The 26,993-nt window shown below is 43.8% G+C and overlaps 1 protein-coding gene across 48 annotated transcripts in view; it reads left to right on the top strand.

Moving 5' to 3' along the window:
* Nucleotides 1-26,993, top strand: part of NRXN1 (neurexin 1) — a 988,232-nt gene that overhangs the window by 862,574 nt on the left and 98,665 nt on the right. For all 48 annotated transcript variants that reach the window (XM_083733051.1, XM_083733048.1, XM_083733042.1 and 45 more), the window contains one exon: nucleotides 489-808. In XM_083733051.1, the coding sequence (XP_083589177.1) occupies nucleotides 489-808 (320 nt within the window). The remainder of the gene's footprint in view (nucleotides 1-488; nucleotides 809-26,993) is intronic.

Below are 26,993 nucleotides of genomic sequence, written 5' to 3'. Positions count from 1 at the left end.
TGGCATATTTACATATTACGCAGTTCTACGTAGATGAATGCTTGTGTGAGAGAAACATAATACATAAGTATTTGCAATCCTTGCAATTTTGCATGTTTTGCCTGATAGAACCGGCAATCAGAAATCTGACCTACAAATACACACACACACACACACCTCTAAAGTTTGGACCAAAATAAAAATGATCATGATAAAAAGAATGGGTGAGGAGATAGTCTGTAGCAGATAGATGAAAAACATTCCCAATTGGCCTTTCAAGCGAAAAGCAAACCCAACATAAATTTTAGAAATTACATACATAGATTGACAATTCTGCATTCCATGGACACCTCATTAAAAAAGCAATGAATTATGAGCAAAATTCCTTTCTTATAGTTTATTGCTCTCATCCTCCACCCCATAACAATCTGTTTAAAAATCATCCACTGTTTAAGAGTGTAGTGTTCGCAATCAACATTTTTTGCATGTATGTAATACTATCTTTGCAGGGCGTCAGCTCACAATCTTCAATAGCCAAGCGACAATAAAAATTGGAGGCAAGGAGCGGGGCCACCCATTTCAGGGGCAGCTTTCTGGACTCTACTACAACGGCTTGAAAGTCCTCAACATGGCCGCTGAGAGCGACACCAACATAGTGATAGAAGGGAACGTGAGACTCGTTGGTGAAGTGCCTTCCTCTATGACAACTGAGTCAACCGCAACTGCAATGCAGTCTGAGATGTCCACGTCAGTCATGGAAACCACCACCACGCTGGCGACAAGCACAGCTAGAAGAGGAAAGCCACCAACAAAAGAGCCCATTGGTCAGGTTAGTCAGCCATGATGGAATTTCTCGATGTTTGGGTTTTCTTTTCTTTTTACCTTTCTTCTCTGGAGTTTCTGCAAATGCCTGCTTTCACAGGTCAAACACCTTTTGTGAAGATTTAAGGTGATGGTCATCAGGGCTATCCATAGATAGGAATAGCATTGACCTTGGTATCCGCATCCTGTTTGACAGCACAGATACTGAAAATGTGGGTTAGTCAACCATGATGGAATGTTTTGCAATTGTCTTTTATTTTTATGTTTTTCTGGATTTTCTGCAAGCATCTCCTTTTACAGGTAGAACAACTTTTTGGCATAGATAGGAGGTCTCAAGTTGTATTGACCACAATGTCTTCATCCTGCACATACGGTGAATATGTGGGTGCTGTGACCATGTGAATATCCAAGCAAATGTCTGAGTGGAGATACAGCTGAGTTTCATCACTGACTTTTGGCGCACCACTGATAGGGGCGCCACAAATTGTATGTTACACAACATCTGTCCTAGAAGTAGACATATCAGCTGTGTTTGTCGGTGGCATGGTGAACATAGTAGAGATATAGGCCTTAGACTATAATCAGGCAAACTTGACTAGTTTAGCAAATGTTGGGCTGATTTAGAAATTAGGAGCCTATCTGGTCCTGTTAATTCTAACTGTGTTAGAACCTGCTATATACCAAGTCAGGCTAGCGATTCATTCAGTCAACAGCTGTCTCCATATAGGTAATCTACTGTGATTAAATTTCAGTTTGCCACCAACAGACACATGCAGAAACCCATCAACCAAATGTTGCAGTGTGGCATGCTCCCACTCCAGCTAGTCGTATGCTTTTTGAGGATACTCCCTTGCATTGCAGGACACGAGTTCTTGTTGTGTGTGTGTATTTTCCCCCTTCACCAACAGACACACAGCATTCTTTGTCCACTGAGTATCCTTACTCCTCACTGGGCTGTTTGGGATTTTACTGTGCTTAGGGTTTTTTCATCTTCTTAAATAACACTGTACTGCTGCCAACCTTGGGGTCTCCTCATGCCTCTGATGTGAGGTGGATGGTGTTGTTTTGACTATGTGTGGGCAAAACCCAAATAGGAACAGATGCCCCCACAGATCAAAAGCATTTATACGCAACCACGGCAGCCCTAGTGATCTATGCTCAGAAATGGAGAGAGAAAATTATACCAAGAAAGGAGGAGTGGCAGATGAAATTGGTGGAATATATGGAATTTGCAAATCTAACTAGTAGAATAAGAGATCGGGAAGATGGAGTCTTTAAGGAAGAATGGAAAATGTTTGCAGAATATACAAAGAATTGTGTTGAATGAGTTAAAAACATTAGCAGGGTGGAGTAAATTCAGCAGTTTCAGGTATTGAAGATACAGGGAGTAGGCAGAAAAATAAAACATATGGAGTAATTGGAATATGCAGTTGTAAATGGATAAATAAATAGAACCATGGAAGGTGGGAGAGGGAAGCTGATGATTATGAATGTCTGGTTATATTGACTGAAATGTGAAAAATTATAGTGGAAAAGTATAAAAAAATATAGATATAGAAAACAAAGCTCTATGGTCACATTCATACCATGCAGTTAATCTGTACTTTATTAAGGGTACTGGCAGTTGTAGCTGTGAGTAGTAAACTACAAATCCCAGGTTCTTGGCGGGCAGGGAGATTATGTGCTTTGAATGTGTGGTGTGGGAGTGACCAGTGACAGTCATTATATCCTGCAGGATTTGTGTCCCCCAATCCTTTATTTTTCATTTCTCTTGTTTTCATCACATTCTTTGATTTATAGAGGCTGTTGCACTCCTTCATTACCACATGAGCAATGGCATTTGCCAGCAAGCATCTCTTGTTAGACTCACTAGGCAAATTCAGATGTGTAAAACTGCTGAATCTCACTTTGGCTGTGAATTATTCCATCAGCAGATTTAGGCACCACTTTATTGCTGTTGCTACTACAGTCGTACCTCGGAAGTCAAACGCCTTGGTACTCGAATGCTTTGGCTCCTGAACGCCGCGAACCCGGAAGTGAGTGTTCCAGTTTGCGATTGTTCTTTTCAACCCGAACGTCTGACGTGGGTTCCATCGCTTCCAGTTGGCTGCAGGAGCTTCCTGAAGCCAATTGGAAGCCGAGCCTTGGTTTCAGAAAGTTTTGGAAGTTGAACAGACTTCCAGAATGGATTCCGTTAGACTTCTGAGGTACAACTGTAGTAGTAGTAGTAGCAGTAATACTGCCAACCTAGCATCCTGCCAACCTAGCAGTTTGAAAGCACGCCAGTGCAAGTAGATAAATAGGTACTGCTGTGGCAGGAAGGTAAACAATGTTTCCATGCGCTCTGGTTTCTGTTACGGTGTTCCGTTGTGCCAGAAGTGGTCACATGACCCGGAATGCTGTCTGTGGACAAACACTGGTTCCCTTGGCCTGAAAGCAAAATGAGTTCCGCAACACTGTAGTCGCCTTTGACTGGACTTAACTGTCCAGGGGTCCTTCACTTTACCTCAGTAGTAGTAGTAGTAGTAGTAGTAATACAGGGAGGCCGAGAGGAGGGTCTTCTCGTCTAGTCAGCCCAGAATCTCCAAATATACTGTCCAGGCTTGTGCCTCAGGGAGGTCACTTCAGTGTTGCTAATGCACCAGGTTGACTTCACCCCTGGCAGCACACGCCGTCATCTCTCAAGACGGACGGGTGCCAGCAACAAAAACAGTAAATTCCTTTTATACCAGCAAGAGCTGCTCAACACTGTGCTGCCCAGTCCTGCAAAGATGCTGAGCACTTTCATCTCCCATTGACGTCAGCAGGGCCCAGCCCCTTGCAGGAGGGGGCCACTGCCTTGCGGGAAACCTGCTTTTAAAGATGGTTTTGCCTTTATGTCCTAGATCCGCTCACTTTCCTTTTCACTTCTGTTCTTTAAAGAGGAACAAAATGCCCTCAATTCCTGTCAAAAAATTGGAGGAATGTTTGACTCTGGAACTTTCTGCAGTACTAAAAGGAGGAAAGTTACCTTTTCCTCTCGCTTTTAATTAATTAGTGGCGTGAAGGAAAAAACAGGCAATTGAATATTAACTACTAATGGAAGAAAGTTAACGCCGGTACAAGCAAATGCAAGTTTAAGGAGAAAATGAGCTGATAAGGAGTAAATGATCTAATCAATTAGAGATTATTTGGTCCATTTGCAGGGCTATTGAATTCAATTAAAGATCACAGTTCTCATTTAAAGAAAGATAATTTAAATCTCTTATGGTTATTTATATAAAAGATCTTGCTCTCTCTCACACACACAACCAGGGCATTTATTTTTTTAAAATGCCTGAGCAAGACTTTTTACTAAAGTTATTTCTTGTTTTGCTGCAAGTCTGCAAAACTTTGAAAGCAGCCCCGGACCTCCAAACACACTGTCAGAAGCCACATACCATAAAATGGAAGACTATCCCACTGTTTCTGTTGACTATATGGCCAGGTGTCCTATTTTTAGCATCACAGTCCTCTTTTTAAGCTTCTGCTCACTTTAACATCCGGTGTCTCAGTTATCCATTACGGATCTGGGATTCTGAACGCTGTGTGGCTACAAAGTTTTGTGTTGCTCTGCCAAGTCTGCTTGGAAACTGTATCCCTTGCTGTAGAAGTCACGGCTCCTTCTCCTCGCCTGGGCAATCTTCCTCTTCCCACCTGGGCCATGTCCTGTGGCCTGCTAGATGCTGGACCTCCCCTTTGTTGTTGTAACCTTAGTCAGGCGAGAATGAACCACACCATGCTAGCCTGCCTTTCAGTGCTCACACACTTAGGAGCATGAGATCCAAAGAAGATCTTTGCTGGAGGCTGATCTGGTCCATTCTCCCAGTAGCTGACCAGAAAGGCAGCCTATGGAAAGCCAAGAAGCTGGACCAGCAAGTATGTACACATCCAACAGTGGAGGTTGAACATAGCTACAGTATTGTGGTGCATACACACACACACACACACACACACACACAAACACACATCCCTTCATCTGAAGATCACTGGGCAGTTTACAGCATAAAAATACAAAATGAAAACACAAATACATAATAATAATAATAATAATAATAATAATAATAATAATAATAATTCCCCTCCCACAAACACATTTAAAAGGCCATAGTAACAAGCAAAATAAAGGCCATAGATCATTTAATCAGTCAAAGGCCTGGGAGCAGAGGAATGTTTTCATCTGACACCTAAAGATATGTAACTAAGGCACCAGGTGAGCCTTCCGGGGAAGAATATTCCATAAATGGGGAGCCACCACAGAAAAGGTCCTTTCTTGTGTTGCCACGAAGGTGGCCTTCCATGTTCTACAACAGCCGTTGGCTGGCTTCTCCTCCATGAATCTGGAGGATAAAAGCTTTCCCAAGTTACAAGAGGAACCTCACCGAATGAGGCATTCCAGAATGCCAGCTCTTGAGAGAATTACCACATTGAGGTTAAAGTTGTGGGTGGGTTGAAGAGGTGTGGGTGGCTGCATTTGACCTCAGAAGGTATGGCTGAGTACAACACACCTTCAATTAAGAATTGGCATGCTTGGTTTGGTTCTCTCTCTGTCTGTCTCTCTCATCAGTACATTTACAATGTACTGGGATGCGGGTGGCGCTGTGGTCTTGAGCTTCCTGATCGTAAGGTCAGCAGTTCGAATCCATGCGACAGGGCAAGTTCCCATCGTTTTTTCCAGCTCCTGCCAAACTAGCAGTTTGAAAGCATACCAGGGCAAGTAGATAGATATATTGATCTCTGGCAGGCAAGCAGCCTGATATGCAGCAATGACTCTCCATCAGTTTTATGCAAGTTTACTTATAAGAAAAAACACATCTAGAGCATGGCCTTCCTGCATGCTCTCATTAACAGTAGTTGCTCAGTCTGACTCATCATCCCTCCCCCAACAAGAATGCCAAAATCCACCTTTCTTCTCCTTCCCTTCAATTGTTCTCTGAGCTTCTCCAGTCTCCTAGTACGGGAACTGAATGGCTGGCCTGTCTCCTCCTCACTCGCAGAAGACACAGCCTCAGACTCTGGCTTATCTGCTAGTTGCCTGGCAACACTCGGGCTGACTTCCAACTCTCCCTCTCCTTGAGAGCTAACTAACAGCTTCTTCCCTGGGAAGAAGGGGGGCTGGGCTGTTCTCTCTAAACTCTGACACACAGCACTCATCTGTAGAGTCGGTCCCTTGCTACTTAGCTCAATTTCTGAGGATGACTCTTCCGCTGTGCTCGGGGGGGGGGGGGGGCACGTTCCTGACAAAATAGATACCACTGCAGCGGGAAGGTAAACGGTGTTTCCATTCACTCTGGTTTCCATCATGGTGTTCTGTTGCGCCAGAAGCGGTTTTGTCCTGCTGGCCACATGACCTGGGAAAACTGTCTGCGGACAAACGCCAGCTCGCCTGGCCTGAAAGCGAAGATGAGCACCGTACCCCATAGTCAAATTAAACTGGACTCAACCCCCCAGGGGTCCTTTACCATTTACATTTACCTTACATTCGGTTTGCAAGCAATAATTCATTAGGCAATAATTAGTGGACAGGTTAATAATTGGATGCTTTGGAGATTTGCAGTGAAGTGTGTTGAATTGCTTGGTTCATTTCTTTTGGTGGACAGTTTTATCTGCTCAAGCTACAAGCCTCTGCAGCCCTGCTCTGGACCCACCTCTAGCGCTCTCAACTTTTCTGGGAAACGGTTCTTTGGACTGTGATAATTCTTGCTTGCAAGAATGGAAGGTTGGGGGGGGGTGGACCTTTGACTTTTCTACAATAGCTTGCATTCCAGCCACACAAAGGTAAGGATCACATCCACTGCACCTCCGCCCACTTTTGCCTCAGGCTCCACCCACTACTAGCATGCATACAGCCAACTCCTACCCTGGAGGTTTGCCTACCAGGGATGGGAAAAAACAAACAAACAAACAAACACCCATCCCTGCTTCAAAGTAAATGGGGCTTGTGGTTCAGTCTTCAGGGTATAGATGGGAGGGAGTTTAAGTTGAAATGCCTTAGTTGTACATTTCTTGACCTTTGCTGGAAAAGCTTTGCTTTCCGAAGCCACTGCCATTCAACACAGATGTTTGGGCTATGTGTATCTACAGGTAAATGGGGCTCCAAATGACCAGTTATTTTGGATCGCATTCTCTAGAGATCTTGATTTATGTGGGGCAATCTCAGTTTCAGGGAACATTCTCGGCTAAGCTACTGCGTTAGAAACATCCTGCTTCTTAATGTGCAGGATATGCAAGAAAAGGTAAAACCATGTGCTTTATCAGGAACATTGTGATTATATACTACACACAAACTTATTATAATGTCCCTCCCTTTTCTCTTATTTAGCTATGTATGTATATCTAGATAGGTTAGATATAAGGTAGCTAAAAACAACAATATTTCTATTTTGTATTATTTCTTTATCTTATGCATTATTATTTCAGGATAGATAGATGATAGAGAGAGAGAGAGATAATTGCCGGTTCACATTAGACCAACACAGGATTTGGCTTCCAGAGGCAGCAGGGAGCCAATGTGTATTTGTGTTTTGATGTATTTCAGTACGTAAGACACCAGAGGGCAGCAGTCATTAGCATACCTGCCCAGCTGGGATGAGGGATAGCAGCAGGATGGTCTCCCACCCCTGCTCATTGTTTTGGCATCTTTTTAAGTCCCAAACCCCAAACCATGTAAAGGCTAGAGAGGAGTCCCTTAGGAATGGGGAGTTCTGGGAAACCAAAATAGTATGCACTGGTGGACATCTGGCTGGCCACTGCAAAAATAGGAAGCAGAGCTGGATGGGCCTGCAAGATGAACTCTGGGGCACTTTGGGGCCTGGGTGCAGAACATCAAACAAGCAAAAGAATGGTAAGCTAGACCCCTTGGAGTGCTGATTGCAAAGGTAGACCATTAATCACTGTTGCCTCGATTGGGGGCAGCCCCCTAACTCTCTTTGAGTATTCACAAGCATGTAGTAACCAATAATGTGTGCTGGAAACCACCCAGAGTAGCCCAGGGTATATTATTATTATTATTATTATTATTATTATTATTATTATTATTGACAACAACAACCATAGAGCAGGATCATGCACCTTTGTCCTGAGCCATCCCCTCCACAAGACTCTCCATGGGTTGAAGGCATGAATTGGAGGCTGTCTCCAGAAGCTGGAAGCCTGGCTCTGAATATCCTGCAAAAGGTGGTGGAGGGAGTTTTCCAGGTGCAACAAATACTTCTAACTTTCAAGGGATGATAGATGAAAACCTGAGTTGCAGGATGCTTACATCAGCATCCTGCCACCTCTTTAGAATCTACAGTTGTACCTTGGAAATCGAACGGAATCTGTTCCGGAAGTCCGTTCGACTTCCAAAACATTCGGAAGCCGTGGAACCCGCGTCAGATGTTTGGGTTCCAAAGAACGTTTGCAAACCGGAACGCTCACTTCTGGATTTGCGGTGTTCAGAAGCCAAAACGTTCAACTCGCAAGGCATTTGGGATCCAAGGTAGAACTGTATATTTAGTAAAGGGGCAGATCAGAGAAGACAAGGAGAATGGAAGTGGTTCCATTCTGAAACTGATGGTTGAGCATTTTTACATGCATCTGGTAAATCTTCACATATTTCACAGTGACACATTTATACTAGAATCAAGAAGGGGATGTTATCCGCTCTCCAGGTTTAATTATTAATAAAGAAAATTATCTGCTCCTTGGCTTGCAATATCCTTTTTTTTTTTTTTTAATCAGCTTTGCAGTGAAGGTGCCCCTTGATGACTTCTCTGCACAGTGAGGCCATGGAAGTGCTGCAGCTGTTCCTTGCATGAGTCCCACTGGACTAACAAAGCTTCCTCATTATCCCACAGTAGACTATGCGTCCATCTGGCCCTGTATTGTCTGTTAGAAAGCTCAGAGCAATGCAAGCGACCTTAGACTGAATCAGACCCCCAAGGTTTCAGGGAGAAACGAGGTAAGGAACATCCTGGGCTGCACAGGCCTGTGGTGTGTGGCAAAAGTGTGTGGAGCAACAAACAAAATTAAATAGTTTCTACATACCTCCCTGCAAGCCTCTCTGTCCATCCAGGCAGAGCTCAAGGGCACATTCCAGCTAGGCCAAAATACTTGGGGGCCATGAGGGGTGTGGCCTGGGGGAGAAGCTTAGAGGGTCGTATTTCGACCACTGGCCAGAAGTGTGTCCCCTGACTTTACTCCCAGGTCCCCTCCAGTAAGATTGTTTAACTGCAGACGCAAGAGACTGAAGGGAAATCACTCATTCCACCACTGCAGTTAAGGAAGATGGCCTGTCAGTTTCAATCTTAAGGATTCATGACAATAACTTCATGATGTAACGCAGCATGATGAAGGGGGTTACACACCATAAAGCTCTTAGTTTGATATGATATGGGCCAAGCAAGTAGCTACCAGCTGTCCTGTTGGTTCTGGGCATCTAAAGGTTTGAGCTCCTGTATTGGAGGTTGAATCAAAGATATGCTTTCACCTCAACCAGCAATTCAGCAGAAGCATTTAAGACTAGCAAGGGAAGCAGACAGGCACTTGCCAGACAGTGCTAGTTTTAAAAGCAGTGTTGGTTCCTCAAAAGTAAAGGGACCCCTACCCCTGACTGTTAAGTCCAGTCGCAGACAACTCTGGGGTTGCAGTGCTCATCTCGCTTTATTGGCCGAGGGAGCCGGCGTACAGCTTCCAGGTCATGTTGCCAGCATGACTAAGCTGCTTCTGGCGAACCAGAGCAGCACACAGAAACACTGATTACCTTCCCGCCGGAGCAGTACCTATTTATCTACTTGCACTTTGAGGTGCTTTCCAACTGCTAGGTTGGCAGGAGCAGGGACTGAGCAACGGGAGCTCACCCCGTCATGGGGATTCGAACCACCAACCTTCTGATCAGCAAGCCCTAGGCTCAGTGATTTAGACCGCAGCGCCACCCGCGTCCCCTGGTTCCTCAAAAGCAAACAGTATATGCCCAAAGGCTGACACGACTGCTTCTTCCTAGCCAACAATGAAGAAGAAGTAAACCCCTCTTCCCCCTCCTTCAGTAGCTATAATTTGGGGATTTATTTCATTTTATTTCATTTTTACACTGCTAGGTTGTTAAAAACAAGAACACAAGAGCCTCAAAGAAGTTGATGAAGCAATAAAATTATCCATTAGGAGTATTAGTAACAATACTTTAAGACTTTAAAAAAGTTAAAATAACAATAAACCAAAATGGACCAAAACTCGCATCCACTTTCAAGTATTTTGTCTAAACAAATGTTTTCAGCAGGTTCCAAAAGGAGTACGGTGAAGGCACCTGCCTGATATTAACAGGAAGGGAGTTCCAAAGTATAGCTGCTGCCATACAGTTCTTACAAATGCAGAATGAATATTATGTGGCACCCCAGATCAATAATAACAATAACAATAAAATTTTATTTATATCCCGCCCTCCCCAGCCGAAGCCAGGCTCAGAGCAGCTAATAACATTAAAAATAACACAGTTTACATATCAAACTGCTTGAGTGGGTATATCTGGCATAAAGGGATGGAAGAGAAGTCCCGTTTCCCTTCTAATGAGAAGCTTCCTAATTTTCATTTTTTCAAATTAACAGACAAACTGAAACAGAACTATCGTTTTCTGTCATGGTTAGTGGCCATTGATAGCCTTATTCCTCCTGGAAGCTTCTAAAGAAATGGAAGAAAAGAGAGGTGTGTGTGTGTGTGTGTGTGTGTGTACACACACAATAATAAGAGGCGAGTTAGAAAATGAAGCAGATAGCAATATGTGGAGCTAATAAAGAGAAAAGTATGTTGTATTCAATCAGATCTCTGGGCTGGTGATGGGCTGTTTTTTTTTTACATTTTTCAATATTATTGCAACTTGAAGATTCCTTCTGTTGACTTGGTCATAACCATCCCCTGAGCTAATAAATGCCAAGGTCTAGATTTTTGCCTCATAAACTCTTCAATGATCCTACGCGTGAAAGGCGCTCAATCACTTTAACAGTGAATTTATCGGAATAAATGTACATCAACATCGCCCTAGTTTTATGCCACTCCATTAAACCATCACAAACAAGAGGTCATTGCTTATGATAAATGGAGGCAGAACTCAAGAAATCTGGTGGGGGGGGGGAGTAGAGGTTGCTGGTGTTTGTTTTTCTTGCCTGGCAACAGCACCTTGGACAGAGACTGTAGCAGAGTGGAACTATCTGCGAACATCTTTATGCTTTTGCATCTTCACACATGCAAATTCCTAGCACTGAAATTACCTTGTTGTTTTGAAGGATTCCATTCTGCTCCCTGCCACCCCACCAATTCCTGATCCCCACCCCCCACCCCCGGTTTATACAACCTTGTTTGACAGGCCTGGTTTGGTGGGCTCCGGCTTTTCTTTATGCCTTTTCAGTCTTTAAAATATTTACTGTTGTGAAATCTTCACTTGTCTTATCTGGTGTGCTGACCGCACTCATTTCGCCCGTTAGCTCTTTGCTGGATATGCCTTTGTATTATTTCCTAAATTCTTACGAATCGGTGAGCTGTGTTTTTTCGCCACGTTTATTTATTTACTGCTTTGAAATATTCATACGCCTCCTTTCCATCAGAATGATCTACAGTGCAGTTTAAGTCAGCAAAAAGCAAGAGAGCGGTTTGCAAATGGCCTCCTCGCCTTTCATCGCTTAGAATCGAATTTCTTTGTACCTACATACATACGTATACAGCTGCTTACGTTGTGCACAAAGCAGTAATTCCAGAAACCTTTAAAGATGGGAAATGGTTCCCACAGAGATGGATTGCTAGCACTGCCTCCAGAAACCACAAATTTTCCATCAGTTGTGGAGACAAAGTTCTGCTACTGTAGCCAGGCTTGTTTGTTGAAGAATGAGGAAGGAGGAGAAGAGATTTGCAAACTTCCTTAGCCATTGTTTGTGCTCCCTCAGGGAGCCCTAATTTGTCATTAAATGGGTTGATCCTGTACCCACATACCTGGGACTAATCCCCATTAATATTCTGTGCTGCCAGGTTTGTAGGATCCTTTCTGCAATAAAGTTGGCCTTAGATAGCCTTTTGACAATTAGCATGCTTAGGATTGCAAAACTTTACTAGGCCTGACAGTAGAGAGGAGCGTTATCGTCCAGTCTTTGGTGTTGTGTTGAAATGCTATGGTCAGGACTTATTTATAGTAAGTAGTAGTACTAGAATGGAGCCTGTCTAATATTTAAGGGGAGGGAATTCCAAAGGGCACAACGTGGATTCCTATATTGTGTGGAAGAGATCTGCTGGTAAGATGGAATCTGCAGAAGGCCCTCAAATTCAGAGCAGTGATGGATTGGGTGTCAAAGGAGTGAGACAGTTGAGGGGAGATTAAAGTCCTAGCCCTTTGCTTCTCAAATGTGGGATGTGTATGTAAATTCTCCCCTATATTCCCTTTTTAAAATTATTTGCAAATCAGCCTCTTTCACAGTATTATTCGTCAGTAATTGGAAAAGTGAATTAAAAATAGAAAATACAAAATTAGAAATAATGTAATTCTGCAGATGTCGTTAGGAAGTATTTACATACATTTGATATATTTAATTAAAATCCTCTTCATTTAATCAATTAATAATAAGCATTAAGTGTGAAACATTATTATTAAACTTTAATTTATGACCCAATCATAGTTCAAAACAAGAAAAATACATTTCTCTTCTCTCTCCCCCTTTCCTATTGAAACAAATAACCTGTTCCCTTTGCTGAGATTTCTAACTCTTTTTTAATACAGTGAGTTACAAAATGCCAACTCCTTGTAGCATTCAATTTCCCCCCTCTATCTTTTGTCATTGCAGTTAATTTTACTGTACTGTACTTACCAATAGTTCTTCCCAGTTTCCTTAGCAGATCCATCCGATCTCTGGTTTCCGGGCATATTTCCAAAATTGTGCAGAAAGGATTCTAGTCATAGTTCTAGCACACAATGCTTTAGTCTGATGAGCTAAGTTTCCTCTTCCCTCCTCTTCCCTTTTTCCTTGTGTGCCATGATTTTTAGATTGTAAGGCATGGACTGCCTTAATTGATTGTACATAAAGGACTCTAGGAGCCTTTTTATTTGAAGAGTGGAGTACAAATGCTTGAGATAAATAAATAATATTTGTTCCTTCACACAATTCAGCAAAAAAGAGAAGATGGCTGGAGGGGTGACGGTTGTTTTATTTTTCATATCCACACCAAAGCAAATTGTGGGTGAAAGGACTGCAGTTTCTCTGGAATTTCCCTTGGAATTTTTTTGCACTTTTCTGCATTTTGCAGTTTTTTTAAAAAAGTATTTGTTTATTTCAGGTCTGTGTTGCTTGATTGTAAAAGGATAGAAACAAAACCGCAATGTGGTTTACAAAAAGAAAAAAAATGAAATTACCAATAAAAACAATTATAAACAACTATTTAAAACATAAAATTACAAAAAAATAAAATCAGCAATAAGCTAAAATCCAAATTAAACCTTTTTTCCCCATATCTGGATAGGCTTGCCTAAGTAAAAATATTTTTGACAGGTGAGAAAAAAAAAAGAATTCAGTGAAGGCATCTGTCTGATGTCAATAGGCAGGAAGTTTCAAAGTTCAAGTTCTCCCTCACTAAAAGATCAATTTGCTACAACTGCAGAACATGTATTATGAGACACCTGTAGCTGTGTCAGTTCCACAAATCCAAGCGCTTGAGTCGCCGTAAACTGGACCCAAGTTAAGGGCTTTGAATTGGCCAGCCTGCCTGTTCCTGTGCCACTCCTTTCTCCTCCATTCCCTGACCTGGCAGAGTCCTCTGATCTCTTGCCTGTCGGGCCACCCGAGCCCTGGAATTTTTGCTTGAGAGCAAACAAGCAATCAAAAACGCCATCTGAATAAAAGGGTCAAAACTAGAAAACAACTTGTGTTGGTGCCGAAGCATCAGGTGTGCGATACTTTAAAACCATCGATGCTGTGATATCAGAGTGGGCTGCAATGGTTCATTTCATACGTTAGTCATTTTTAAATGACTCATCTCTCCAGTAAGTACAGGAAGGTGTTCGATGCAGGTATTCCCCCCTCTCTCTCTTTATCTCTCTCTCTCTTTTGAAAACCACACCACACCTAATTTAGAAGCCATTTGGAGAAAAGGAAACGCTTTTCTTTTCTGTCTTTCTTTTCTTTTCATTTTTTTTAAGGGTTCTGCAACCATGAATCATCCATGATCTTACAGCCAGTTCATCTCTCTGTAATCTTTTTATTTGCTTGGAAAGCTCAAAAGAGCACCTGGGTCTCCCTAGAAGTAATTAAGTTGAGCTTTGAGCCTGCCGTGCTGAGAAAGCGGGACTTTGCGGGGTGTGGGGCAATTCAGCATGAACAAAAGGAAAAGGAAGAGGTGTCAGGCTGACTGGAGTGCCATTAATGCCCTTATATATCCATTCAGTATATAAGAAGCGGGTGCTTATCTGATTCTGGGGGCCACCCACCCCATTCTGGACCCACCTCTGAAACAATCTGGGGGCAAGGCTAAAAGATGTTGTTTTTTTTCAACTTACCCTAGTGGCCAAAATTGTCGAAACCTTTTGGAAAAAGCATATTTCTGAGGTTTGATGGTCATAACACCGCTTTTTTGGAGTAATGCCATAAAATTATATATCAGTGGAAAGATAATTTAATGAAGAATGTAATACAACAAAGTTTGTTCAGTTACCCGTACAATGGTACCTTGAGTTAAGAACTTAATTCGTTCCGGAAATCCGTTCTTAACCTGAAGCTGTTCTTAACCCGAAGCACCACTTTAGCTAATGGGGCCTCCCGCTGCTGCCGCGCTGCTGCTGCGCGATTTCTGTTCTCATCCTGAAGCAAAGTTCTTAACCCGAGGTACTATTTATGGGTTAGCGGAGTCTGTAACCTGAAGCGTCTGTAACCTGAAGTGTCTATAACCCGAGGTACCACTGTATTCTGTCAAAAGCTATAGCCAAATAACCAGCAAAAGGAAGCACAACTTGCTTTGGCTGATATGCGGTAGCTTTACTTCATTTGAATGTAGCCATATACGCTTTTTCCCAAAAGGTTTCCATGATTTCGGCCACCAGTGTATAATGGCTGCTATAAGGGACAATCTGACTCTGTGTGGTGCCTCTCTGAAAATGGCTTTTCTGCAGAGGTATGTGGAGGGCCGGGCAGAGGAGGTGAGCTGTGGCATTAGACCTATCTTCTCCAGCCACCGGTCAAATAGATCTCTGTCTCTTTTTTTAATTTTTGCATGTTTTTCCCATCCTGCCTGCCTCTCTTTCCAGCCTGTTTTTAAGGGAAGCCCTTCCTTTTACCTTAAGAACAAAAAAATTCCACACCTAAAAGTAAAACAACTCAACTTTATTTTCTTATTTCTTATTTCTATTATTTTTATTGGAAATTTCATTTACAACATAACATAAATTCCCCACCCCCCAATACAGAAATCCACCCTCATTAAACGTGAACATAACATACCATGAGCATAACATACAACAATACAAACAACCAAATAAAAGACTTCCTTTATCCTGTATCTGTGGATATTTAAGTTACAATTTGAAAAATCTTAATAATTATTCATAAAGGAAACAGCTTGTAAGAAGTAAATAAGTAAAATAACTCAACTTCAAAAAAAGAGGGGGAAAACCCCCAGCAATTTACTGTGTGAAGTTACACAGAAGGCAGCTTCCCTGTGGGTACAGGAAAACCCACCTGAGGATGTCAGTGGGGTTTTCAGGGAAGACAGAGCGAAAGTACTGAAGAGATGGGTTGTAGAATGCAATTTCCGGGCACTCATAGGTAGGCTTTGGCCATGCTGCAAGCAAGCTGGGCACAGGTACACCCATGAGAGTTTGACCGCCAGGACCTCTCCCCTTTCACAGTTCTTCAGGCGCAGGATGTTTCCTTCTAAATTGATGGAGAATGGTTGGGGAGGGGGGTGCCAGGGAGCTTTTTGGCACTGCAGGGAATGTGATTCTCCCTCAGGCTGGGGGGGGGGGGGAATGGTTTGCAAAAATGTGAATGTTAGACAAAAATGTTAACATCAGGAGAAAATTCCCCTAAGATTTTAAAGGGGGACTTTAAAAAAATAAATAAATTGTGAACTGATCTGGGACTACAGAACGTTAATTGATTATTAGAAAAATGAGAAATGAAACTGACCCATCTCTGTTTAAGACCTCCCTCAGGAAGTTCTCCCACACAAGGCCTATTGCACTGAGCAAGAGCTGTGCCAAAGCACTGCTCGTTTTAAATGAGGTGTGGTTTTAAATGAGGTGTGCCTGGTGCGTTGTCCTTCCCAAATTATTTGTGCCTTGGGGGGCCGATGTTCTTCCAGCCCTTGTGGTCTGATTGTACTGCATGTCGCTTAGGATTTGGAGCCTTTATAAAGAAAACCTTGACTTTGCAAATGGCAGGCTCTCTTCCTTGTAATAATTCTGCTAATAAAAGTTAGTGTGGGTCATTTTTTTCTCCCCCGGGAGGCCAAAGCAATTCCGCCATAATGGGCCTTGCATAGTCTACATTTTTTTAAAAAAAATTAAAAGCCCTGCAAGAAGGTCAGTCTTTGGTTAAATCATCCAGCTCTTACAGCATAGCACCGGCTGTGTTTCACAGCCATATACGGCAAGTACTGTGGTGTTTTAGCAGCCCAATAATGCTTGCCACCTATTACCCATATCCCACCAATTCCTCCCCGCAAAAGAAGGTCTGACATTGGGATCTGTGTGTGCAGAGAGAGGTGACTGGAAACATAGCAGGAAAAGGATGGGGTGTTGCAGGGGAGAATGGAAGGGGAGACATCACCAGCTGCCTTGTTTTCTCCCAAGATCGGAAACCTGCTAATAAAGTATCTTGAAGTCAGCAGGCAGCAACAATTTAGAAGATGCCAGTCTTTCTTAAGAAAAAGATGCTGAATGTGTCGAACTGCACCTCTGGGCAGGATTTCTGATCGTACAGAGTTCAAATCCCCACTCTGCCAGGTGAAGCCTACTGGGTGATTTGGGGTCCGTCAGGGTCTTGCAGCCTAACCACTGAATCATAGAACTGTAGACTTGGGGGTACCCTGAGGGTCATCCATACCAACCCCGCTGCAATGCAGGAATCGCAGTCAAAGCATACAAATGCATTCCTCAAAATGTTGGTTAGGAAGCGGAAGTTTGTAAACCACCTTGCGCTCCGTGGAGGAAAGATGGGATCGAAATGCAATAATAATAACCAAACGTAAAATAAATAAATTCCATGCCCAACATGTTTATCAAGCTTGCTCTGCTGACTGTCAAAATAAACTCCACTCTCATACCAACTGCAAAGTGGTGCTGGCTTTCATTCCTGCCACCACCTCCTCCTCCTCCTCCTCCTCCTCCTGTCTGTCTGCCTGGAGTCCTTCTTAAATCACTCACCTGCTCTAATAGATTATGAATCTGTTCCCCAGGATTGCTGGTGATTTCCAGCTTATTAGAATTAATCTTTTTTCTGTCATAGGTGTTCCAGGCCTGTTCATTATGATCTACGGTTGATAGTGGAGATGTATTCCCCAGTAGGAAAGTTTCTGCACGGAGCCATAAATTGGAGCTGAGAACTAGATTTATTCTGTCGCAGGCGTTGCCGCAAAGGGGTTTAATATTAGCAGAGTCCCATAGTATTAACCTTGGCATGAGTTTTACGAGGTTGGCTTCCCACATTTATTGGAATGGGAATAATTTTGTACAAACCTGTGTGCCTTTGTCTTAAATTAATTCTCTTGGTTTGGTGTGGGGGTTTTTAAAAATCCTTTTTTAATAACAACAATAATAATCAGAGGTATCAGTGACACTGCAAATTACCTGGAATTTTGAAATGCTTAGTATGATTTTCCGGCATGCTTTTTGTGTTTGTTTTTATTCTGTGAAATGTTTATTTCTGGTCCTTCATCTTATTTGAGGGTCCAGTTTGTTCACTTTTTGCATGGGCAAGGGCATTTATTGAAAATCCATGCAGAGAATTGATGTGAACATGTCAGAGTGCAAGCCCAGAAGAGGGCGTAGACTTTGCATCCAGGTGGAGCTGTTCTATCTCAGGTATATACTGTATTTTTTGCTCCATAAGACGTGCCTAGTTTTTAGAGGAGGAAAGGGGGAAGGCCCTGTTTTTTGGGGATCAGCTCACAGTTGTTGAGCTTACTTTGCAAAGGGGAAAAAAATCCTGTTTTTATGGGGTTCAACTCACAGTTCTGCAGCTTCTTTAGGAAAGGAAAGGGAGCCATTTCTACAGTTTCCAGACAGATAATCTAATCAGCCAGTCACATGTTGCTGGGGAAACAAACAGCCTCCATCTGCAGAACATTCAACACTGGAGGCCTGGGCAAGGGGGCAGGGCCGGAAAGGGAGCCAGCGATCGACCACACATTCGCTCCATAAGACGCGCAGACATTTCCCCTTACTTTTTAGGAGGGAAAAGGTGCTTCTTATGGAGTGAAAAATACGGTATATCTCCATCAGAAGGGGACTGTGGTGAACCCATGCGCTCACAGTTCCCCCTAGAGGAGCTGATAAGAAATGTCACACACACAAGCATACTGTACTGCACCATTGGTGGTCATGCAGAGGACCTTATCTGCTCCTTCGTTTGCAGACTGTGTGTATTGACTGTGGACAGGGGATGCTGAACATTCCCAGAGCTGCTGCTGCTGCTGCTGCTGCTGCTGCTGCTGCTGCTGCTGCTGCTGCTTCTTCTTCTTCTTCTTCTTCTTCTTCTTCTTCTTCTTCTTCTTCTTCTTCTTCTACTTCGTCTCCTCCTCCTCCTCCTCCTCCTTCTCCTTCTTCATATTGTAAATGTCAGAAGCCACATGCCCTGGGGGAGAAGACCATGGCGAAGACATAGCTGTCAACGTTTCCTTTTTTTAAAGGAAAATTCCCTTATTCCGAATAGGATTCCTCGCAAGAAAAGGGAAAAGTTGACAGCTATGGCGAAGCTGTTGCTCTGCTCCGAAAAAAGGAATCCTCAAAACTGGCCCAGAACTCGGCTATGGATTATGCAGAATTTGGCAGTGGAGCAAGCTGAATTTCAATGCCAGGAAGGAAATTCATCATTTTGAAGTGTTTTGGACTTCTAAGGTGAAAATGATTTAGCATAACTCTTGTGAAGATTTGCTAGTTTACTACATGTGGGAAGCTTCTTCTTCTTCTTTGTCTGGACTGCTGCAAAAATAAAGCTCTCTTCCATGCACATGGTTGCAGCCCAAAGTGCTATAGTGCCAAATTCTGCCGCCGCTGCAACCCATTGTTATATTCTGCATAACACATAGACCAGCCCCCACCGCCACACACAAACACATGCCAAGATGATATCATTATATTAAGAGGAAAGGACTGCCATCTTCAAATATCTAAAGGGCTGTCACATGGAAGATGGAGCAAGCTTGTTTTCTGCCGCTCCAGAGGGTAGGACCCAAAGCAAGGGATTCAAGTTACAGAAAATGAGATTCCGCCTAAATCATGGGTAGACAAACTAAGGCCCGGGGGCCGGATCTGGCCCAATCACCTTCTAAATCTGGCCCATGGACGGTCTGGGAATCAGCATGTTTTTACATGAGTAGAATGTGTCATTTTATTTAAAATACATCTCTGGGTTATTTGTGGGGCATAGGAATTCGTTCATTCCCCCCCCCCCAAAAAAAATATAGTCCGGGCCCCCCACAAGGTCTGAGGGATAGTGAACTGGCCCCCTTCTGAAAATGGCCTCGGTCCTGTATACCTGAAGGAACGTCTCCACCCCCATTGTTCAGCCTGGAGACTGAGATCCAGCACCGAGGGCCTTCTGGCAGTTCCCTCATTGGGAGAAGTGAGGTTACAGGGAACCAGGCAGAGGGCCTTCGCGGTAGTGGCGCCCACCCTGTGGAACGCCCTCCCATCAGATGTGAAGGAAATAAGCAGCTATCCTATCTTTAAAAGACATCTGAAGGAAGCCCTGTTTAGGGAAGTTTTTAATATTTAATACTGTATTGTTTTTAACACTTGATTGGGAGCCGCCCAGAGTGGCTGGGGAAACTCAGCCAGATGGGCGGGGTATAAATAATATATTATTATTATTATTATTATTATTATTATTATTATTATTATTATTTGTTGACCCCTGACCTAAATGGAATGGGTTGTTTGAAGATGGTGGGCTCTTTTTCACTGGAGGTTTTTAAGCAGAGGTTGGATGGCCATCTTTCACAGATGCTTCAGTTGAGATTCCTGCATTGCAGGGGGTCGGACTAGATGACCCTCAGGACCGCTGCCAGCTTCTAGACTTACATGATTTTATTAAACTTCCCTTAAACTGAGGGTGGTTCCTGGTGAGGCTGAAATGGGGACCAAGCATCCAGAAAGCCATCCTGATGTGTTTTTCTTCTTGGCACTTTACACGGCTGAATTAGTTTCTCATCTAGTGCCAACTGGTGGGTTCTGAAAGAACTTGGCTTTCCAGGAGTACCTCCTAACCGAACTACTTCACGCCCTAATCCCAAGACCAGGCAACGGCCCACTCATGGTACGTCCATCATGCCTGAATTCTGATCCAGCATTTTGGTCCACCTCCAGCCCATTACCACCTCCAGAAACTGGTCCGAGCTTGCACGGCCTCTCGTGGCACTGACCAAACAGGGAGCTAGACCTAGATTGTGTTTTGAGGGAACAGGACATCACGGCCACAAGATGGCCGCCAGCTAAGATGGCTTCAAAAGTGGAAATAGACGCATCCGCCGTGAATTCGCCTGTTGATAACGGCTAAATGACTTCCAGGTTCAGGGACAGCAGGCTTCTGGAACACAGAAACATAGGGCGCTGCCTATACCAAGTTAGACCACTGGTCCATTTAGTTCAGTATTGTCTGCACTGACTGGCAGTGGCTGTCCAGGTTTTCAAGGAAGGTCTCTCTCCCATTCCTTCCTGGAGATATTGGGGATTAAACCTGGGGCCATGCAAAGCAGATGCTCAGCCACCGCCATTTTGAAGACTGGTTTCTGGGAATCAGCAAAAGGGAGCTTGCTATTGCTCTCAGGGCATGCTTGGGGGCTTCTCAGCTACATCTGGTTGGCCGCTGCAAAAACAGGATGCTAGAATCCAGCAAGCTTCTTCTTAACATACACCTCACACCAGTTGCTTCAATCCAGAGTAGATCCAAATCATAAACCCAGAGCTACTGTGCTAACACAATTAAACCGTTGTGGGTTGTTGCTACCTGTGGATTTTGGCCTAGTTTCCTAGGCAACATCAAGGGGGTGGGGAGAGGCCCGTGCATTCATGTGCCGGTTTTATCTACTTCAGAGAAAGATTTATTGAGGCTTCCTCCCACCCTTCCACCGTTCATCACCTTCTTTCTCCTTTCATTTCATGGCGGAAGAACCCTGAGTTTCACCTTTTCTCCTGGTCTCCCTTTCGGCAGCTCTCTCTCTCTCTCCCCCCGCCCCCCCCGGCTTTCTTCACTTACACAGCTTGTGTCAGGTTTCAGAGATGCTTTGAGGAACACCTGTCCTGGAGAGCTCAGGCTTTGACAGCTCCTTCGTTTATATCCTTCAGGAGCAAAATGCCTGGAATCCAAGAACTGGCATCAAAGGCAAAAAGGGCTCTTTAAGTTTCTCACACAAACTTGGACGGATTCAGTTATTTCATCGCAGCAACTCTGGGACTTTGGGGTGTTGTTTTATTTTATTTACATTTATATCCTGCTCAAGGTAATGCAAGGTAATGCATATGGGCAGTGGAATTGCATCCTTTTCTGGTGTCCATGTGCAGGTGGGGCGCAAAAGGTCAACAGAACCTCACCACCAATGTCGCTGGGCACACTTGCTCGGGGCATGGAGGGTTCATGGAGGCCTCATGCCACCTCAGCCCTGGCCACCGTGCAGGAAGGAGCTGATATGCCCCTGGCAGGCAAATGCCCCCCAATGCTGGCCAGGGGGCCATTCAGCGAGGGGGCCAGGGATTCAGCGGTGGGGCCAGGCTGGGCTCTGGGGCTCAGAGACTCTTGGCAACAGACAGGAGGGGACAGTACAGGGATCTCTGTGTGAGGACACATAGCTCTCACCCCCTGGAAATTATGTGACTGGGGCTATGCCCCCTGTCTCTCACACTGGGCCCCTGCATATGGAGTTCCCAGATAGTTCCCTCATCTTAGCACAGAGGAGACCCATACTACCTCGCACTGGCATCATGCCTCTGAAAACCAGTGGGTGGAAACCACAAGGAGGAGAGTGCTGAACTGGATGGGCCACTTTTCTGATCCAGCTGGCATTTCTTAGGTTATTATGGGATTTCCCTTTCCGCTCCCCAGCAGCCCTCTGTGGCTCTCAGTCTGCTACAGAGGGTCCCTCGGTCCTCCAGACCAAAGGATTTTTTGTTGGGATGTGGGAACTGCACAAAGAAACAAGAAGACGGGAGGTCTTCTCTGCACAAGTAGGAGTCTGTTGTGCAAGTGTGAGGCGACGTTTGCTCGCTTTAGGATAAAAAAGGGAACATAATCACGGTTTTTCCAGATTACCTGAATCTATTGAAAGTCTTGTGGTAGTGGATACGTCGTTTTAACTCATTTTTAATTGATGTATTTTTAAATTGTTATAACCCGCCGTGGTGAAGGACTTGTAAGAAATCCAGTTCACCACCGCCCCATGAACACTTGTGCTGGCAACTGACATGTGCTTTTGAGTCCCTCGTGGTGCCGAGAAATATCTAAAATGAAACGGTGAGCTGTGATAGATGAGGTTCCGCTTTGCACCTTGCGATTGATGAAACACTTCTTCTAAATAAATCTTGCTTACACTTCTATTTGCGCTGACATGAGTTATCAGATGAAAAAGGTGTGCGCGAAATGGCCAATTTCAGCAATGTGAGGAGAGGGCACAGTCCATTTAGTCCGAGAAAATAAAAGCACAGTTCAAGCACTTGGTCTTGTACTGTCCGGAAGGATTTCCTCAAATAAATATCCCAGTAGTTCAATTTGGAGGAGAGTTGCTGAAGACAGGCGGTGAAGGCTTTGCACAATATTTCCTCGAGTCGCATCACTCGGAGGTGACCCATGGAGATCAATAGCTGCAGCTAACGTTGGCCTAGTATTTTGAATGGGTCTACTGTGAGTAATACTTGGTCAGAGGCAACCTTTTGCCAGATGTAAAGGAGGGGCCCTTCTTACGTGAAGGAACACCTTGCCCCGAATGTGCCTACTTGACCTCTTTGATCTGCAGGTTTTGCACTTTTGCAAGTGCCATGTTACATTTCTTCTTCATCTCTTAGGAATCAGGGTTTTGGTGTTGCAGCTCCTATGATTTGGCGCTCCCTGCCTGCACCTTTGCAGGCCTGCTAAAAACTCTTTTATTCCAGCAAGCCTACTCAGATATGTAATTTAATATTTACACCTTTGTTGATTATTGTATCTGTGTATTATTAATTATTACTCTAGTACACACCACTTAGAGTTTTATTTTGTTTTATTGTGGCTGGCTTTTTTTTCTTCCTAAGCAAGTGTTTTATTTATTTTTGACAGTTAATAAAGAATCTCATTAGGCTTTACATCAGGAGGGGAAATGACATAGTTCAGTAGCAGAGGATGTGTCTTGAATGCGAGAGATCCTGACGGCTGTGAAGGAGGCCTAATCATCTCTGCTATGTTTTTATATAGCTCCCGTTCCTTTCCAAAAGACCTTGTCCTGAATAAATTCCTGGGGAATTGTGCCGTCGGTCCATGAAACAATCCCTCTCGTTTCAACATTTCCTTACAAATTGCCTGTCTGCTGACATCAGTCAGGTTAAGGGCATTTGTTTCCCTCTCAGCGGAAAAAAAAATGGCCTCTTTCACATTCCCCACCTCTTATCCTCCTCCTCCTCCTCCTGCTGCTGAAGAAATAGCCTATGGGATTAGTTCAGGGGTATTTGCTCAGATGTTTCCCCTGCACACACACTTCAAGATCTTTTTTACTCCGACAGAAGGAGGGGAAAATGTGCTTGGGTTTCCATAGCAAACATGCAAATGGCCTTTAGGTTTTAAAAAAGGGGGGGGGGGTACAAGAAGAATGCTGGCAGAAGGAGAACCTGAGCATTAATTCTGAAGAAAGGAGGCTTGACACCCAATAGCAGTTTGGCTCTTGGACTCATTTCAAGCCGGATTTAGATAAGGCTTCTGTGCTTGTAATCTCCGCGAAGGTTGTGTTATTACACAGAACACATGTTTTGAAGTGGCAACGAAAAGATATCAGTGGGGTTAAAGGTTCCCCATAGGCAATAATTCGTAATCCAAATCTCATTTAGAACGAACCGGCTATTTTTTTATTTGTTTTTCGCCAGACCCAGAAAAAGTGTCGTGGGTTTTGCCTGTGAAAGGACCAGCACAATATTCCCCCCCCCCCCCCCGTGGCAGCTTATCACAATTTCTATGCTTTTGCATCCAAATGTATTCTCCTGACTGGTGTACAGAAATGCACCTGCTTCCTCCAGTTACGTTACAGAATTATGTGTCCAGAATTAGTGAAATTAGTAGCAGGAGAAGAGGCCCGCTGGTTCAGAACGAAAGTGCACCCCAATGCGCCTCAAAAGTCCATAGCTGTCAGGATCTGGAGTCAGCTGAAGGTCAGCGATAAAATACACTGGTGTCTCTTTATTCAAATAAACCAAAACAGTGCAGGCCTAGTGGTCCAGCAACTGTTCCCCTTAGGTCTTAACCCCAAAGAGGCAGTTTCAAGGACTGAAGGTCCTCACCTTCCCACAGTTGCCTAAGTCTCCTCCTCTACATCCCCTCTTCTCTTTTCATTTCTCTATGTGTTCTGGGAGACCAGGGGGTGGGGGAGCTGGTCGCAGCAGGAGAGGGAACATCCCTGATTCTTTAGCATCCTGCCCCTCTGTCTCCTTCCCCACCTCCTCTCCAGCCTCTGAATCAGGACTGCTCTCTGCCCCAGCTTCCTCCTGCTCACTAAGCCCTGTTGCTCCTTCAGCTTCCAACGCTTCCTCCTCCCAGTCTTCTCTTTCTGACCACTCATCATCATCCCACCACCAATCCCCTGACTCTGAGCCTTCTTCCCCGGGAGTCCCCCAGCTGGTGCCTCCTACCACTCCTATGCATCCAGTCAGTCCATGACTTCAACCAGGGCATGAAGGCGATAGGGTTCTTCCACTGTGAATGTTGACCATGCCAGACACACATCATACTCAGTGTGTGCAAATGCCACCTGTGGGATGCTCTGTGAAATTTCAAAACAGGTAGGAACTGAGTTCCGTCTACCTGCAGAAGGTACATTGGGGGCACATGTTACGTCGCTCCCCGTTCAGGGATTACTTACCCAGCCAAGCTGTGTGTGTGTTGTCGTATTTGCAAGCACAGCGGTGAATCGTAAGAATGCACCTTTTTTTCTTTGCAAAAATTGTGTGAGAATTTTCAATGGAGCTAATTGGATATTTCTAGCCAACGTTCACATTCTGGTTAAAGTAAACGACTACCTGGCATCTGCTAGATTCTGATAGGTCAACAAATAATCATCTGCATTTCTGTGTTGGCTGACATTTCTGGGGCTATTTGGATGCTGACGAGGAACAGAAAGAGAGTTTGAATTGTATTGCATTAGGAGCAGTGGCTCCTAATATACACTTTAAAGGGCAGAGTAACTTGGGTGGGTCTGCTGAACCCTTACATATGCCCCCTTGTTCCAGAAACCTACAGTATTATTTAAAAGAACTTGCCTGTGTGTTATTATTTTTAGTAATTTGGAAAGGTTACCACATTATTAGCAGAAAGTAGCAATATTTCTGTAAGGTCCCTGGCCTATCTTTATAGGTTAATAGATAATTACATCCCTATTAGAGAATTTTGCTGGTTGATCTTTCTTTTTTTTTTTTTAAGAACTTCTCCCTTATTAATTGATTTTGAAGGATTAATTTCCTCTTTATTTAATCATGCAAGTATTCTATGGGCCTTCACTTTAAGAGATGTATTTCTATCACATTTACACCTAATAAATGCTAATTAAATTAAGGCTGAGTCCAAGTCACTTAGTTTAATTTTTGTTTTAGCTAGTGGGCTGGGGGGGGGGAATCTCATTGGGGATTAAAAATCATCTGATACTGTCCCATCCGCCCAATAGAATAAGGCTGCAATATTTCATATGCACACTTGCTTCTTAACATAGTGGGACTTACTTCTGAGTATGCATGCGTAGGATTGTGTGTTACTACAGAAGAAAAGCAAAATCGCATGCATCTGAGTATGCTTCCAAGTCCGTACCAAGGGCGGGAAAGTGGTGGCTCTCTAGTTGTTGCTGAACTACAACTCCCATCACCCCCTGGCCTTTGGCCACACTGGTTGGGGTTGTTGGTAGATTGACTCCAGCATAATCTGAAAGGCCACAAAATTTTCATCCCCAGACTATTCCGAGTGCAGAAAAAAAAAACATTGCCTGCGTTTGGTTGTCACAATAAACCATGTATTTGTTGTGAATTTATAAACCCACATGATCCTCAGTCTCACTTGCTGTCTCGCTCTCCTCCATTATTCCTTGAGAAGGAGTTTGCACATTTTTGGTTCCAATTAATCAAACTATTTTTGCCCGAATCCAAGAAACTATGGTTTGTTTGAAAGAAGCCAATTTAAAACCACAGATTATGAACCTAATTTGTTGAAACAAACGATAGTTAATATTAGCCGCACACAGTTCAGGTTTTGGATGTATTTCTAAAATGAAGTTGATCAAAGACAGAAGTAACACCTTCCAATCTCCTCACCGGGGCTGCACTGAAGGAGGAGAGGAAAGGATGAGTGAGCAAGTTTGAGGTCACAGTTAGAACAAGCTATGCAGTTAGGACAATCCACAGTTTTCTGAATTTGGATGTAACAGGAAACCATAACTTATTCAAAAGCAGACGCCCTTCTCTTGCATGTGAGGGAGGAGGGGGAGCAAACATGGCCAAATCCCATTGTAGCTGATTCCAATAATATCAAAAAATGGTTTGTTAACATATCTGAATCAGGACACACACACACTATATTCCTATGCTTGTGTCTCTTAAAATCATTGAACAGTGGGAACAAGGTCCTAATTTCCAAAGATTCTAAGCACTCATCTGCACTCATTATATCACCTAAGGTTTATTTGTGGCTCTTTTCAGCTGGGATCACCCGGTTGGTACAGCATAAGGCATATCTCAAGGTGGTGGGCTGGAGCCCCAAACTGGGTGAAAGATTCCTGCATTGCAGAGAGTTGGACTAGAT

This window comes from Podarcis gaigeae, assembly GCF_964106915.1.
Source record: "Podarcis gaigeae genome assembly, chromosome: 3".
NCBI lineage: Eukaryota > Metazoa > Chordata > Lepidosauria > Squamata > Lacertidae > Podarcis > Podarcis gaigeae.
Note: the sequence above shows the minus strand (reverse complement) of the source record. Positions and strands in the feature narration are given on the sequence as shown.